Here is a 16,679-nt window from a genome sequence, read left to right as displayed (position 1 = left end):
GTAGAGCCAACCTAGAAGCCCTTCAGTGGATGAATGGATTAAAAAATGTGGCATATATACACAATGGAATATTACTCAGCAATAAAAGAAAATAAAATCATGGCATTTGCAGGTAAATGGATGGCATTGGAGAAGAAAATGCTAAGTGAAGTTAGCCAATCTCCCCAAAACAAATGCCGAATGTTTTCTCTGACATAAGGAGGCTGACTCATAGTGGGATAGGGAGGGGGAGGAGCATGGGAGGAATAGATAAATTCTAGATAGGGAAGAGGGGTGGGAGGGAAAGAGACGGGGCAGGGGATTAGCAAGGATGGTGGAATGTGATGGACATCATTATCCAAAGCACATGTATGAAGGTTCGAATTGGGTGTCCACATACCCAATAGGAAAAATTGTGGTATATATGTGTAATAAGAATTGAATGCAAAAAAACCAAAGTACATGTATAAAAGCATGAATTGGCATGAACATACTCTATATACAAAGATAAGAAAAATTGTACTCTATATGTATAATAAGAATTGTAATGCATTCTGGTGTTGTATATTTAAAAAAAATAAGATCAATAAAACCAAAAAAAAAAAAAAAAGAAAAAAAGAAAAAAAGAAGAAAAATGGCAAGAGAATATATAAGGGCAGTTTTCAAGTATCTGGAGACCTGAGAGAAAAGAAAAAAAAAAAAAAACCCAACCTTTTCTCCAGAGGACAGAACTAGGCTGTACGGCCTATAGGTCACGGGAAGCAGCCTTGTCTGAACAGACAGCTTGCTCTGATAGTGCGTGTTGCTGCCACTGAGCTGCGCTGTGATAAGGGGCTGGCCGAGGGACACCTGCTGGGTGCCACAGACTGGGTGGGAGGACCAGAGGAGCCCTGGAAGTGGCCCAGTTCAGCTCAAAACTCAACCTCTATGGTCCACACACAGTCGTTTCCACTGTGGCTAATGCTGTCCCTTAAAGAACAAAGTGTGAGACAGTGGCAGTTCATCCCCTCCTGGGTATCATACATTTCTGATGATTACAGACGGGAGCTGGCGGGAAGCTTACCTGCAGTCTGCTGTGTTTGAACACCATCTACCTGAGGCAGTGACCCAAGTGTCCCTTCATCATCAAAGGCCAAAATTGGATTCAAAGGAATTTCTGGGCTCTCACTGTTGGTGACATCTAATCTGGATGGTTTAGATCCAATGGGTAAGTTTATAATTTCTTCAAAATTTTCATTCTGAACAGATACTCCATTTTCATTTGGTTGTTTTTCCAAATTGGGAGTACTAGGGAATTTGAAAAGTCAAAATTCAAATGAGTTAGCATTAAAACTAGAAAATGCACATTGAAAACAAAGATTATTTTATACATATAATATTTTGATTTTACAACTATATAATAAAAAAAAAACAGACTGATGCCCATATCATTACTAATAAAATTGGTGAATAGCGACATATTTGTATTTTAAATTATTTTTAGAAATCTAGGCTGGGAGTGTAACTTGTGGTAGAGCACTTCTCTAGCATGCAGGACGACTTGATTTGATCCCTGGCACTATACAACAAGCAATCCTGTTTTGTTATAAAATTTATCAAATAGGATGTTTTATCAATTAGAATGAACCATCATCAACAGAAACAGATCATCATCATCATCAGTTCTGAGTGGTCAACAATCTGCTGAAGGCTGTTCATATTTACTTGCTCATATAGAGTAGCACCCATGCGGACCTTCACTTCAAAGATGAGAGGGTCCAAATGCCAAGAGGATGGGTCAATGATCTGCACAAAGTCATGCAACTGTGATCTTTCAGGCTGTTAACAAGTCAGAATAGCCATTGCCAGCCCCAGCCCCAGCCAGCCCCAGACCCAGCTGACTCATCAACTCCTATGCCCACCGATTCTTTCTTGTTATCAGTCAGAGGAATAATTGCTTTGAGTGACCAGCAATTAAATGTTCAGGGGACACTGTGCTCAGCAGAAACTATAAATTAAAACTGGATTTTATACTTTATAAATTTCATACTTTACAAATTTCATATTTTACATGTTAAGATCTACATATTTTATAAACTCCTCAATTCTATGGGAGAATACTGTACCATCTCAAACATAGCTCTAGAGTGAGAACTTGTCTGCTCAAGGTCATATATTTATATTTCACACGTATATATTTCATCCTTTATAAATTTCGTATTTTACATGTAAAGATCTACATATTTTACAAACTTATTTTGTGAAATTAATATATATTACAAATTTATTTGTAACTACATCTATATACTCCATTGATATGTATTCATATATGACTTTCTTCCTTTAAAAGCCAACCAGAATTCTGTCAATACTCTCTCTCTTCAGTTTTGTTAGTGGGAGCCTATCAAAGGGGAAAGGAGATGGGCAAGGAGAATGGCTTTGGGACTTGAAAAGAAAATGTGGCCCAAAGCCTGAGAGCCAAAGAAGTCCCAGGGGCCAGAGGTCTCACTCAGGGGTGCAGTTGGGAGATGTTTCCAGGGTAGATTTCACTGCAACAAGGGGTCTTGGTCCTAGCTGCCAATAAACTAACATTAGGAGGACACTAGGATGTTAGGAAAAGTAACACTTCAGCCAGGCGCGGCGGCTCATGCCTGTAATTCCAGCAATTCGGGAAGCTGAGGCAGGAGGATCCTGAGTTCAAAGCCAGCCTTAGCAAAAGTGAGGCACCAAGCAACTCAATGAGAACCTTGTCTCTAAATAAAATACAAAATAGGTCTGGGGATGTGGCTTAGTGGTCAAACCCTGAGTTCAACCTCCAGTACACACACACACACACACACACACACACACACACACACAAAAGTAACAGTTCTCCCAGCCTGAGCTAGAAACATTCATTCTGAGGCATGGAGTTTTCCAATGAAAACAAACCCTGTCTCCATGCTTGGACATCTGTCACGTTGGATTTTTCAGAGTATCACCCACATCAGGTTCAGGTTGTAGGATATTTAGTCAAGATGCTGATTAATCACAGGATCATAGGATATTTTGCTAAAGGAAATTCATTGACTCTGGCAAGTGATTTCAAGGCTGTTTTGAAACTGTGATTGAAAGGGAATATTAGTGGATATGCTTTATTTGTACTTTAAAGTCTTTAAGAGGGTTTTGCTATTTTTTTTTTTTTATACTGGGGATTGAACCCAGGGCAATTTAAACTGAGCTACAAACCCAGAATTTTGAAACAAGGTCTAAGTTGCTGAGGCTGGCTTTGTACTTGTGATCCTCCTGTCTCAGCCCTCGAATTGCTAGGATTACAAGTGTATAGAACAAGTTCCCAGCTTTAATAGGATTTTTGATATAACTATCTAAAAATTTGAGTCCTTACAGAATCAAAGAGAATGCTTATTCAGTTTTTTTTTTAAATTTTTTGGGTTTTATTTTATTTTTTTTTAATATTTATTTATTTATTTTTTAGTTCTCGGCGGACACAACATCTTTGTTTGTATGTGGTGCTGAGGATCGAACCTGGGCCGCACGCATTCCAGGCGAGTGCGTTACCGCTTGAGCCACATCCCCAGCCCTTGGGTTTTATTTTTGAGACTGGGTCTTATGTGTTGCCCAGGCTAAACTGGAATTCCTATACTCAAGTGATCCTCCTGCCTCAGCCTTCCATGGAACAATAGGAGCCTGGCCAGATGACTTTTTAGTTGTTGTTAATTATATTATAAAAAATTGTATAGTATGTATTTTTTAGATTAAGAAAACAGTTTGAGAACCTTCAGTTCTCCATTGGTGGCAAACACTGGTATTACAAATGGAAATGTGCATAAAAGTTCAAAAACTCATAAGACAAGTAGATTCCAAAATTTTCAAATTTACTTTTTAAAAGTCATTGAGATAGATTTTCACCATGTTGCTGAAGCTGTCCTTGAACTTGCTATTTCTGCTTCAGTCTCCCAGGTAGATGGGATAATAGGTGAGATTCCAAAAATTTTAGTCAGAATTAAAAGTTTTGAATATCATTTAAAATATTTCTATTCGTTCTCTATGATTGGATATTATGGTTTGGATATGAGGTGACCCCCCAAAACTCCTGAGTTAAAACGCAGGAGTATTCAGAGGCGAAATGATCAGATTATGAGAGTTATAACATAATCAGTTAATCCAAGTTTGAATGGATTGACTTGGTGGTAACCACAGGCAGGTGGGGTGTGGAAGAGGCGTGTCATTGAGGATGCCCTGGAAAGGAGCATCTTCCCTGTGGCCTCTTTCCCCTCTCAGCCCTCACCCTTGCTTCTGTTTTCCTGACCCTGCCATGAGCTGAGAAGCTTTCCTCTGATGAGCCCTTCCACCATGATGTGCTTGCTGCCTCATCTTGGGCCCTAAGCAATGGAGCCAAGCTGTCTATGGACTGAGACCTCTAAAACCATGAAGCTCAAATAAACTTTTCCTTCTACGTTGTTCTTGTTGGATATTTTGGTCACAGTGACGAAAAGCTGACTAACACACTAGATTTTTAGGTGCAGGGTATGATTACTTTTATTTTTCATTTTGAAACTGCTCTTATGAACAGGTACAGTGAACTGTACCTACTTGTGCCACCTCATCAATACTCAAAGGGTATAAATGCAAGAGAAAGGTAATTTTTCTTTAATCCAATCCTTCTCCTGATTCTTGTTAGTAGCTGTTTAATTCATCAATAAGAAGCTCTGCTACTAATATCATAAGAAATACTGACCTCTAAATTACTTCTATTATGGACCTAACTTGAGACTCATTAGAATATTATATCTGTCTAAAATACAATTGTCATACACTTGAAGAATGTGAATATGGTCCAGATCAGGTAAACTGTATACAAAGAAAACAAATTATTTCCTGTAATTTTCTATAATAATCACTAAAACCTCACTATCAAGACTCAAGAAACAAGATTTTGCCCTATCTCAGAGTTCAGAGTTACAAGCCCAACCAAAAATGAATGAGTCCAAATTAAAAGAAATTTTAGTGTTAAAACCTTGAAATTATACTGGACCCAGGAAATTCTGGTGGGGTAAGAACAGTAGTGCTTTGCTTTAATATGCTGCAATGAAAAAGGCCCCAAGTTGTTTAACTCACCTCTGCAAGGTCACCTCTAACTGATGTGAAGTGACCAAATGTGGGCTGGCTGCAGATTCTCCATTTCCTGGAGAGTTTGTCATACTTGGAAGTACAGATACCTCTGTAGGTAGCAAAGGAGATAAAGGATTACTAACAATCTAAAAATCAAACCCAGTCCTCCCAAGCCAGTCTACTTGGATTTATGTCCTGACCCTGCAATGTACCAGCTGTGGAAGTTTGAGTAAATCACTTGAACTCTCTGTGCCTCAGTTTCCTCATAGATATAGTACCTAACTCATAGGCTACTGTGAGAATTAAATTTATTAATACTTGCAAAGTACTTATAATGGTGCTTAACACACTGTAAGGGCTGAAATAAATGTTACTATTATTTTTGTTTGCACCAAGTTGGCTCTGAAGAAAAAGTCTATATTGAAACCACAGCACCTGATGAAGATAGCAGTATGGTGACTTGATGGGGCTGACAGGGAACATCTTTATTGAAGGACACAGAGCAAATCACCATGGAAATATCATAAGTACCACTTGTACAAACTCAGCTCTAGTCACACTTAGAATGATGGGGATTTCATAAATGGAAGCTCCGGTGAACTGTACCTACTTGTGCCACCTCATCAATACTCAATTTTGGGGTCCAGCTTTATATGCCTGACTTGAAAATCTGGGACAGGGTTACTTAGTCTTATATACATTCTCACAGGTCAGAGTTTCAGAGAAATCTGTGGCAGTTTATGTTTCAGCTTGATGTGAAAGAGTAACTAAAATGATTCCAAGAGAGTTATTTCACAACCTGCTACACACTCAGTAAACTATGAGAGGAACAAGGAGTCTGATAACTGAAGCAGAGAAGTGACTGATAATTTTAAAAATGCCAAGATTTGTAAAGCTGATGACAGGAGCCTCTGAGAGACTTCTGGTCTGTGAACCCATTTGCCTATCCTAGAATTCTCTTTGTAGCACTAACACCACCTTTCAGCCCCAAGTCACATGTCAGACAGAGATATGGAAATACTTAATCCGCAAGCCTATTTTTAGCAGTTCTAACTCAAATCCAATTTACGTGAGTATTGATAAACATAGTACGTCATCGACAGGTTTCACCTCTCCCCTTGCCTTAATTCAGTCCTGGATTGAGTACAAAGAATATTGAAGGAACAGATGGAGCATCAGGAAGGTGGAAAATGAAAACAAAACCAAGGAACCTGGCCAGGTACCAACTATAGCATCAGCCCCTTAAATGATCCTGAATGTTGTCATGTGCAGACTAAATGGATCACTCTGAAGACTCCCTGGTTGCTATGCCTGCTCATAGCCTGGATCTATTGTAACCTGCGTGGAGACAGTATGCTAACATGCAATGGGGTTAATATGCAACCACTCGAACTGTTCTTCAAACAAATATAATCAGTGCACCTACAGAAGAGCATGAAAACCCCACTACAAAACAATCATGACACAAAAACTGGAAGAGCTTCTCCAGAACTAAAACCAAACACCAGTAATAGTTTACATCTGAAAACCCTTAGAGTTTACAGGGAATGTTCTTTCCCATACATCGTCTCATTTGATCTGTAATTCAGCCCTCTGAGGTACTTCTAGTCCTTTCTAAATTTTTGAACAGAAAAAGAAACTGAAGTACACCTCTAGTCCTTTCTTTTCATATAAACTTGGTAGATGAGAAAACAGGCAGACTTAGCCACAAGCTATCCACCAAGCATCTTTCTGGACAATCATGAAAAACCACCTGGAGCAGAATAGGGAGCTGGTGACCTGGGCCCAAGCTGGTCTGAGTGGGGCCTGTCACTGGAGCTTAGCATCTACAGGAACAGAAACTTTGCCTATCTTGCTCACACTGAATCTCAGCACCCACAACAGGTCCTGGCACACAGAAGGGCTCCAAAAATGCTTGTTGCCTCTAGGGGAAGGCCCTCTGTCTCATAAGAATAATGTGGTGGTGAAACAAGGAAGCATGTGAAAGATGTGTGCCACACAAGGCTGACTAGATCACAGCATTAAAACTAAGGCTGAGCTCATCTTCATCTAATCCATGTCTGGTTGAAAATCACCAAGAAATCAGTAAATCCAAAAATTACAGTGTGTGTGTGTGTGTGTGTGTGTGTGTATAAAAAACTTCCAAAGAACTTTCAATTAATTTAAAATTTTTACCTCATTCTGAAGTTAGAATTAAAAGAAATAACATTTAAATCCTTTCTCTGAGAACTGACATAAAAATAATTTGTCAAAATGTGTAAATTTAAAGCCCTTGCTGGGGATGGAGCTCAGTGGTAGAGTGCTTGCCTAATATGCTCAAGGCCCTGGGTTCAACCCCCAACACTGTGAAGGATGAACAAAAAACAAAACAAAAAACCCTTAAAAGGAAATGTTAGAGAGACTTTTACACAAGGGGAAAAATGTATGAACTAGAGAACAGATAGACACCTCAGCTTATGTAAGCCTACTGAGTATCTCCCTCCAATTCCCCATCAACAACCCAGGAGCTGGGTGCCATGGCATGCACCTGTAATCTCAGCAGCTCAGGAGGCTGAGGCAGGAGGATCTTGAGTTCAAAGCCAGCCTCAGCAACTTAGTGAAGCCTGCAACTCAGTGAGACCTAAATAAAATCTCTAAATAAAATATAAAAAAGGGCTCAGGATGTGGCTCAGTTGTTAAGTGCCCCTGGGTTCAATCCCCAGTACCAAAAAAAAAAAAAAAAAAAAAAAAAGCCTTTGCCATGTGTGGTGGTGCACACCTGTAATTCCAGTGACCAAGGAGGCTGAAGCAGGATTGAATATTCAAGGCCAGCCTCTACAATTTAGTGAGACCCTGTCTCAAAATATAATAATTGTAGTAGTAGTAGCAGTAGTAATGAAAAGGTCTATGGATGTAGCTCAGTGGTAAAGTTTCCCTGGGTTCAATCCTCAGTACCAAAAAAAGGAAAGAAAAAGCTATTGAGACAATTTCTTAGCTTTTTAATTACTGTTTCTTTCAGGTGGTCTTTGTAAGGGTGTAGGAGCTTTCCTTCTTTGAAAGTGTTATATCTAAGTTTTAGATTACATGTGAAAACTTTTTAAAGGCATTTCTCAAAGTTTTGAAAAGCTGTTAGCCAGGAGCATGGTCTAATAAGACATAACAATATAAATTTAAATGCATGTGCAGAGTTAAGAAGCTTTTGTATATTTATGATTTAATAAAATAATTCTAAATTTTTTCCCCCTTCAGCTGATTTGAATTCAATCATAGAAATACCTGTTCCTCCAGTGAGAACTCCCTTGGCTATGTCACCATTTGTCTGATCAATGGTTTTCTACCAAAAAGAAAAATTAAAAAAAAAAAAGATTTTTAAGAATTAAAGTTACAATTAAAGGTTAAAAAAGAAAAAGAGCCATCACGAATGATGAGAAAGTAGCCATCTCAGTACCTTATCTGTAGCTTCTGTCCTCCTGGTTCTTCTCATAATCTCTTCAAGTCGCTGCAAGAAAGAACAATGAGAAAGAGGATAAGATGTAGAACACAAGCCAAGCCAGCCTAGTGCACTGCAGTAATCAAACAGCAGCATATAAAAACATGTCTGTCGCCTGTCATTTGGGGAAAATAATAATTCATACTGTTTTTTTCTTAATTGGGAGTCATGCAGAAAGATTGTACTGCAGTGGTATCTGCCTGTAATCCCAGCCACTACTACGGAGGCTGATGTAGGAGGATCCTAAACTCCAGGCCAGTCTGGGCTACTTTGCCAGATCCTGCCTCAAAAAAAAAAAAAAAAAAAAAAAAAAAAAAGAAAGAAAAAGAAAAAAAAAATAATAATAGATGTAGCAAATAAGCTGGACTGACTTAACTACTAGAAGTGGAAATTAACTTCTTTGGAGGAGAACTCAAATTTTGAGAGTGGCTTCTTTGTGGAGATTATTAGCACTGAGGGCTATTTATCTGGAAGGGGTAAAGACAGCAGCCAGTCTCCCGGAGGTCAGCGGCCTTCCCATCCAGGCGAGGCTCAGAGGCTCCGTCCCAGCTTGGGCCTGACACTGCTACCTTCTTCCTTTCCAGGCGCTCCTGCTCCTCTCTCTGGAAGTGCTTCTCTCGTTCCTGCCGGACCCTCTCAGCTTCTTCGCGCACCCGAGCTTCTTCTTCTTTCTGAAGACACAAGGTGGGTGTGTGCCTCTTACACAGGGGCCAGCACCTCGTCCCGGGGCGCCCCCGGATGCAGAAGCAGGTGGAGACCATGCAGAAATCAGAACCCACACCAGCAACGCGCGGCCTTTCTAACAGGGACCCGTGCCCACGGTGCTCTCATGGGGGGAATCACCCCCGCCCGGGGCAAGTGGCCGCGAGGGTGGTGCCCGGGCGCACCTGTTTCTGGGCGCGCTCCATCTCCTCGCGCTCGCGCTCCTCCGCTTGCCGCCGCAGGTGCTCCTCCTTCTCCCGGGCCTGCTCCGCCTCCAGACGACGCAACTCCTCTTCTCGGCGAGTTCGCTCCTCAGCCACCCTTTGAGCCAATTCCTCTCTCTTCTGTCTGGGAAAAGACAAAGCAAAGACACATGAGGAGGAGTCCTTGAAGGAGGCCGCCCCCGCCCTCCCCAAGTGTGGGCACTGCAAGGGCAGTTTGTTCAAAGAGCTTCCCCAAAACTTCAACTGGATACATTCAACACGTTACAGGACAAAATTGAAGACATCCTTTGTCCTTCCTCTTCCCTTCCCAGCGTCTTTGCTGCCCGTGAAAAACAGCAGCAAGCTTGTGCCTTATTCAATGTTGTATCATCACACAGTGTTTAGAAAAATATTAGAGGGAGCTAGTGTTCATTAAACTAATTAGCATGACAATGTGAAATGTATTCTTGATCTGATTTTTCCCTAGGCCACGTGCTTCAGGATCTATGTATAGTAATACAAAAAGCAGATAAAAATGACTCTTGTCCATCAGTCAACATGAATTGCATTTGTCATGTATATCCTAAGATCTGTGTTCAATTTATATTTTTACAGTTGTAGAGAACATTTCAATAGGGGAGGTGACAAACTTTGTTCATTAATACTTCTTTATTAAACTTATTATTAACACTAGAAAAAAACAAAACAAAACAAAACAAAAAAAAAAAAACAGCAGCAAACTGCAACCATGAGTATTTTAAGGAGAGCTCTCTTTTTCCAAGGATTTACAATTTAACAATCTTTAACGGCTTAGACTTTATAAATTCAAATTGTGTGACTTTTTAGTAACAAATATGAATCTACTCTCCTCATTTATAAATTAAAATAAACCAAACAAACATAATGTTCTGTACTGGAACTGAAGAGGGAAGCTCCTGATGGGATCAAGGGCTGGGCACCTCCAAGATGGTAGCCTGAGGTCCAGCCTCAGAGTGCCCTTCTGTTTGTGTGAGGAACAATTATATTGGCATCAGCCTTATTAGACCCAGAAGGTGACCAATTAAGCAATCTGCCCTTAGCATACTATCTGGCAGGCAATCATGCAACATTAAATATTTTACCCAGCCACAATCTGGAAGAAAACATGAACCCTTACTAAAGCAGCTTTACAATGATCATTACAAAGATACTGAGGAAATATAGAGATTGGACATGTGTTAAGTGAAAAAGCAGACTGTGCCGTTGTACCCTTATTGTGACTACAATTATGTAAATGTGTGTATATGTATGTACAATCTCCAGACTGTGCAGAGACCACCTAAAAAGAACCACCCCAAATGTACACATTCACCTTTGTCACTTAACTACTACTTCGTCCCTCTCAGAGGGAGGACTTAATGCAAGGCCTAACTGTGGTACCGCTGACATCACTTCACTGTTACTGCTTTACCTTTCTATTTCTTCCTTCTCTCGCCTCTCCCTCTCCTCCTTCTCTCTCTGCTCTCGGGCCAGCCGTCTCTTCTCAGCCAGCAGCCTAGAGGCCTCCTCTGGGTCAGTGGTGCCTGCAGAAATCTTAGGAGCAGCACTAGCAGTCACAGTGAATGATGGGGCTGGGGCTGGGGCCGGGGCTGGGACTGGAGCTGGATCAGAGGCTGGGGCCGCGCCTGGAGCAGCTGTACAAACAGGTTCAAGGAGAAAACCAACTGGAAACAAAACCCAAAGAACAAAACAAAAACTAGCATTCCCCACACCCCAGACCTAGAATTCATCATTATCAGAGAAAAGGGAATGTTTGTTACTGTGTGTTCTCACAATTTCACTGTATTCTCTGTAACCAAGCAACAGATAATCAAAAAAAAAAAAAAAAAAAAAAAAAAGGACCCACTGCATGTGTAAATGAGACATTCAAAGCTCAAGCTTGTCACCAAGTCTTACTTTTACAGCAGTTAAATGAGCTAACAGTACCTATCAAATATGTACTGAGTAGAGAACCTCATGTTAGATTTCTGTGGGAAATTATACCCTGAGCAAAACGGAGATGAGCTCTTTTGTTTGTCCTTTGTTTAAAAAATTCCTACTCTTTGGTGACTATTCATTACTACAGCACCCTGCCACAGGTCGAGGCTCAGGCTGGAAGCATGACAACACCAAATGAAGAGGCTGCTTTTAGACAAAAGTCCAGCTAGTGCCGTCTCCAGGTGGAGGTGTGAAGAGGCCTCGCCTTGTCTGGCAGGCACGGCGTGCAGCTCACACGGCCTGCTTCTGCTGCAGTCCTGGCTCCAATGTGCGAGATGAAGCAGAATTCTGTGATGTAAGGCCGCACTCTGCATTTTGGAAAATCCTGGAGGTGCTGGTTTAAATGTATATCAATAGATTATTTGAAAATTCTCCCTTGAAAAGGTAGAGACTTGCAAGTGCACTAGTGGGCCTCTGTAATCCCACTTCTGGAGGCTGAGGCAGGAGGATTGCAAGTTCAAGGCTAGCCTCAAAATTAAAGTGAAACCCTATCTCAAAATTAAAAAAAAACATGCAGGGCTGGGGACATAGCTTAGTTGTAAAGTGCTTGTATAGCCTCTATGAAGCCTTGGGTTTCAAACGCCAGTCCCCCTGCAAAAAATGAAATAGAGAAGAAAAAAAAAAAAAAAGAAAATCATACTTAGGAAGAGGTTCTGAAATAAGCCTCAGAGTAAAAATTCAAAGTCTCCAGTAAGAATAAAAAAAGAAAAGTTACATAAAATGAAGCTGAAGAAAAAGAGCAAGCAGAGAGAACAGCCGACCAAGGTCCCTGCCCAGGTCAGTTCCTTCTCACCAGGGTCAGCTTCTGGTTCGACAGGGGTCCCGTCTTCAACTGCGGCCTCGTCTACCTTCACTAAAGGTGTCCTGCCTTTCAGCGAGGGCTCGCTGGCAGCACTCTCAGGTTCCTTCTCGGGCTCTTTTTTTTCAGGTTCCACTCTGACTTCCCTCTTGACTGGGCGGATGTTGCCAGGGGACGGGGGCCGGGCCTGGGTGGGAGCAGCTTTGACTGAGCCAGGAGGCAGGGACGCCGGTCGGGGTGTGCCGGGCAAATGCGGAAGGGACTTGGATGGGAGCCTGGGCAGCACACAATGGGAAGAGAGGAACACATCAGAACAGGCTTCCCAGAACCCAGGACAACAATTTGTGGAAAAGTAATGCAGACATTTAGCTATGTGTGTTTGTCTTTTACGTGGTAAATGCAGAAATGAAGTCCTTTAGAAACCAAGTCCAATGTGTCATGTTCCTTTTTTCTTTGCTTTGAGAAAGACTATCATTCTCTAAGTCAGAGCCACGCAGTGTGAAAAGAATGGTTCTCTATGAAGACAGAAGCTATTCATTCTCCCACACAGAACGTCCCTGCCAGCCTTGAGCACCTCACTTACCAAAGTCGGGAGCATGCTGATGACCTTGCCTTGGGATTAGATGGAGACAGAGCCCTTCGGATGCCAGATGTAAGATGGAAGGGTACATTTTCTCTTTCTCTCTCTCTTTTCTGGCCCTAAGTTCAGAGAAACTCAGTGATTAGATTTCTCAGTGAGTCAGACAACCACATTCACAGTATTCAACAGTGGAGCTACACACCATGTAACATTTTCTTAGAAATTCTTAAGCTATATCACCTATATCCATTCCAGCCTTAACACAAGGCCTTTGTTAATCTGAACAGTATATCTGAATTAATATAGGTAACACTAATAAGGTGGGTCTGGATGTGAGATTGAGATTTTACTTATTTAAGAAAGAAACAAAAGCAAAAACATCTAGACTTTTAGAAAGCACTTTGACTTTGCATCTAAACTTACCTGGAACAAAATTTATCATAATATGGTTTATCTCCCACAAACGTTGAAATAAAGGTCACTTCTATTTTTATGCTTTCAGTTAAAGCAAACTTTTCTTTTTTACTTCTTTAGCAGCACTTTTTTTTTTCCACCACAGAGAATACCATAGCTTATTTATTTTTTAATACTAGGGATTGAACCCAGGGTTGCTCTACCACTGAGTATGTTCCCACCTCTTTTTCTTTCTTATTTTGACACTGGGTCTTACTAAGTTGCCCAAGCCTAGAATTTCTGGTCCTTCTTCCTCACTCCTGTGAGTTGCTAGGATCACAGGCATGCAGTAGCAGGCCCAGCAGCCTAGTCATTAAAAAAAAAAAAAAAATACATACCTGCTATTTCAACATTAATTCACTTTTCCTCTTGTATTAATGTTACAGGAAAAAGTCCTTTCTCATCTAATGTCCTCTTATTCTCCAAGGAAAGTCAGGTCTAAGATGAGGAATTTTAGGTATTTGTATTCTTTATCGGGGGAGGAATCTGAGATCCGAGTAGGGGCTAAAACATCAGCCTTCCCCTGACTGTCATGGAGCAGTTCAGTCAGGCAGATGGCACATTTCCAGAGTTGAAATGGTCAAACAGAAGCCCAGAGAAGTGTTCTGAGATTCTAAAATTCATCAAGACCTGCCCCCCTGCCCATTGCAAAACAGAAAGCTTCCAACTATCTAAAACTTTCTACCATGTTCTGAGATGGAAATGAAGACCAGCTGGGGGATCCTGGGACCTGGGTGAAATGGCTGTCAGGAAAGCAAACTGCCAAGGACACAAAGGAAGGGACAGAATGTTATCTAGTCTAAGGACAGAAAAGCTGGCAGTGTGCTTCTCTCACTGGCTTAAGCATCAGTTCTTCCTGCTCTTCTTTATGCTTCTCATAGCTTTTCTTCATCTTCCTGAGCAGCATCCTGACTGACTGGGCTACAGATGGGGGTGTGTGTGGAGGTGGAGGAGTGTCAGTAATACTGTCTTCCAGGAAATCTACGTAGAAAAAAATGCACAGGGCAGGAAAGAGCTCTGCAGGTGTGTGTTAACTTGGTGCCACTCCAATTGCATGCCCACCCTCTGCCCCATCTCTGATCCCAAAGGGCAGGAGGAGGGACCTTGCACAGCAGAGCAGTCGTTGATGGCAAAAGCTGCAGCTACCATATGGGACCCTTCTGGCTGATGCATGGGTGGCATTTATGCCTTGGGTAAATCAGTCCCTAGGATGAAAGGCCCAAGTTTCTTCCAAGGGAAGCTGGGGTTAAGTACCAGGTATAGTCTCTTTTTTTTTTCCCCTCAAAATATTTTGATTTGGCTGAAATTTGGCTCTGAGTAGTCGGGTAAGTTGTGATGTGGAGAGTCTGGAGATGACCTTTCTCATCAGGGCTTTGATGAAAAAGGGACTAGGGATGAACCTACATAAAAGAGACTATCTGAGGATAGTCTTGTTTTTATCAAAGTGCCACTGTACCTAGTTACTTTTCTCTCTCCCAAAAGAAACTAATCACCTTGAATCACCCAGAGCTGGGAGAACAGGGGAAGAGTGATTTAGAAAACCACCCACACTTCAGATAATACCCATCCAAGCAGGTAGTTTTTATTTTTACTTTTTTAAATCCTCTTAGTTGTTTCATTGCTCTACATACAGCCACCTTTCTGGGCGCCACACACATAAAGGCACTCCTGATTCTCATCCCGATGTGAGTTAATGCCCAGCAGTCTACATAATCATCTTGCCTACAACACTTTCCACAATGCTGAGGGGAACACACACAGAAAGCTGTCCATACCAATTGACTGGACAGCTTACTCACAGGAGAGACTTGACAATCTTGAAAAAGGACAAAAAAACTGGAGGTTTTACTCTTCCTGATTTAAAAATACTACAAAGCTATAGTAATCAAACCAGTTATAAAGGTAGGCATATAGATCCATGGAATAAAAAGCCCAGAAATAAACACTTGTAAAGCTGGTTAAATCTCAAGACTACCCAATGAGGAGGGAATGCTCTCCTCGATAAATGGTGCTGGGAAAATTGGATATCCACGTGAAAAAGAAATCTGACCCTTCCCTTACACAATATACAAACATGAACTCAAAATGGACTAAAGACCTAAATGTGAAACTTAAAACTATGAAACTCCTGTGAGAAAACATAGGTGAACACTTCATGTCATTCAAATGATACTGATTTGCTGGATAACACAAAAGTACAGACAATAATGCAAAACCAGACAAACAGAACATTCAATTTAAAATGTTCTATGCATCAATCAAAGGATACAATAGTAAAAAAGCAACCTATGAAATAGGAGAAAATATTTACAAATCCTATCTAAGAAGAGGTTAATGATATATAAATAACTGCTAAAATTCAACAACCAGTAATCTGAATAAAAAATGGGCAGGGGTTGGGGATTTAGTTCAGTGGAAGAAAACTTCTTTAACATATAAGGCCCTGGGTTTGATCCCCAGTATCCCCCCACCCCAAAGGCTTAAAGATTTTAATAAACATTTCTCCAAATATGATGTACAAATAGCCAACATGCCTATGAAGAGATGTGCAATGACACTGATCACTAGAGATGCAAATCAAAACCACAATGAGTTATCACCTCACATCCATTAGGAGAGCTGTCACACAAAAACAAAGGAGTAAGTTGTTAAGGATGCCAAGAAGCTGCAACCCTTGTGTGCTACCAGCAAGAATGTCAAACAGTGCAGCTACTATGCAAAACAGCATGGTGGTTTCCAAAAGACTAAAACATGGTTATCATATGATTCTGTGATCCCACTTCTGGTATGTATGCAAAACTCCAAGAGAGATGTGCACATCAAAGATCAAAGCAGCACTATTGGTAATAACTAAGAGGTGAAATCAACCCACATGTCCATCAATGGATGAATGGATAACAAAATGTAAGGACATATTATTCAGCCTTAAGAAGGAGGGAAATTTGTCACGTGCTACAAGGATGAACCTTGAGGACATTATGCTAAGTAAAATAAGCTAGTTGCAAAAATACAAATACATCATGATTCCCCTTATGAGGTACTTACAATAGTCACATTCAGAGAAAAAGGAAACAGAAGGATAGTTGCCAGGGATAGGGGAGGAAGGGAAAGTGGGACGTTCAATATGCATAATGGGTCCGGATGCACAGGATTTAAATAGTTCTGGAAATTAGTTGCACTATACTGTGAATATACTTGACACCATCTTAAAAATGATTATGTTAAGTGGGGTTTTTAACCATAATTAAACATTCTGTAAAAATTAAAAATACAGCCTGTCAGTGTCATTGCCACTTTTCAAGGGCTCAAGGTGGTAGTCACCACCCAATTCCACAGTTTGGCTCCACCAGTCATTTTCTGGCAACACATATTTGTCTAAATATTTGG

At 40.9% G+C, this 16,679-nt stretch overlaps 1 protein-coding gene across 1 annotated transcript in view; it reads right to left on the bottom strand.

Moving 5' to 3' along the window:
- Positions 1–16,679, bottom strand: part of Map7 (microtubule associated protein 7) — a 171,584-nt gene that overhangs the window by 5,985 nt on the left and 148,920 nt on the right. The window contains exons 9-17 of the mRNA XM_077801803.1: positions 12,843–12,958; positions 12,254–12,534; positions 10,895–11,147; positions 9,427–9,589; positions 9,109–9,210; positions 8,498–8,548; positions 8,326–8,383; positions 5,077–5,179; positions 1,043–1,266 (exon numbers count right to left, since the gene is read on the bottom strand). Coding sequence (XP_077657929.1) covers positions 1,043–1,266; positions 5,077–5,179; positions 8,326–8,383; positions 8,498–8,548; positions 9,109–9,210; positions 9,427–9,589; positions 10,895–11,147; positions 12,254–12,534; positions 12,843–12,958 — 1,351 coding nt within the window. The remainder of the gene's footprint in view (positions 1–1,042; positions 1,267–5,076; positions 5,180–8,325; positions 8,384–8,497; positions 8,549–9,108; positions 9,211–9,426; positions 9,590–10,894; positions 11,148–12,253; positions 12,535–12,842; positions 12,959–16,679) is intronic.

This window comes from Urocitellus parryii, chromosome 8 (genome assembly GCF_045843805.1).
Source record: "Urocitellus parryii isolate mUroPar1 chromosome 8, mUroPar1.hap1, whole genome shotgun sequence".
NCBI classification, from domain to species: Eukaryota; Metazoa; Chordata; class Mammalia; order Rodentia; family Sciuridae; genus Urocitellus; species Urocitellus parryii.
The sequence above is the reverse complement of the archived record's forward strand: the minus strand, read 5'-3'. Positions and strand labels throughout refer to the sequence as shown.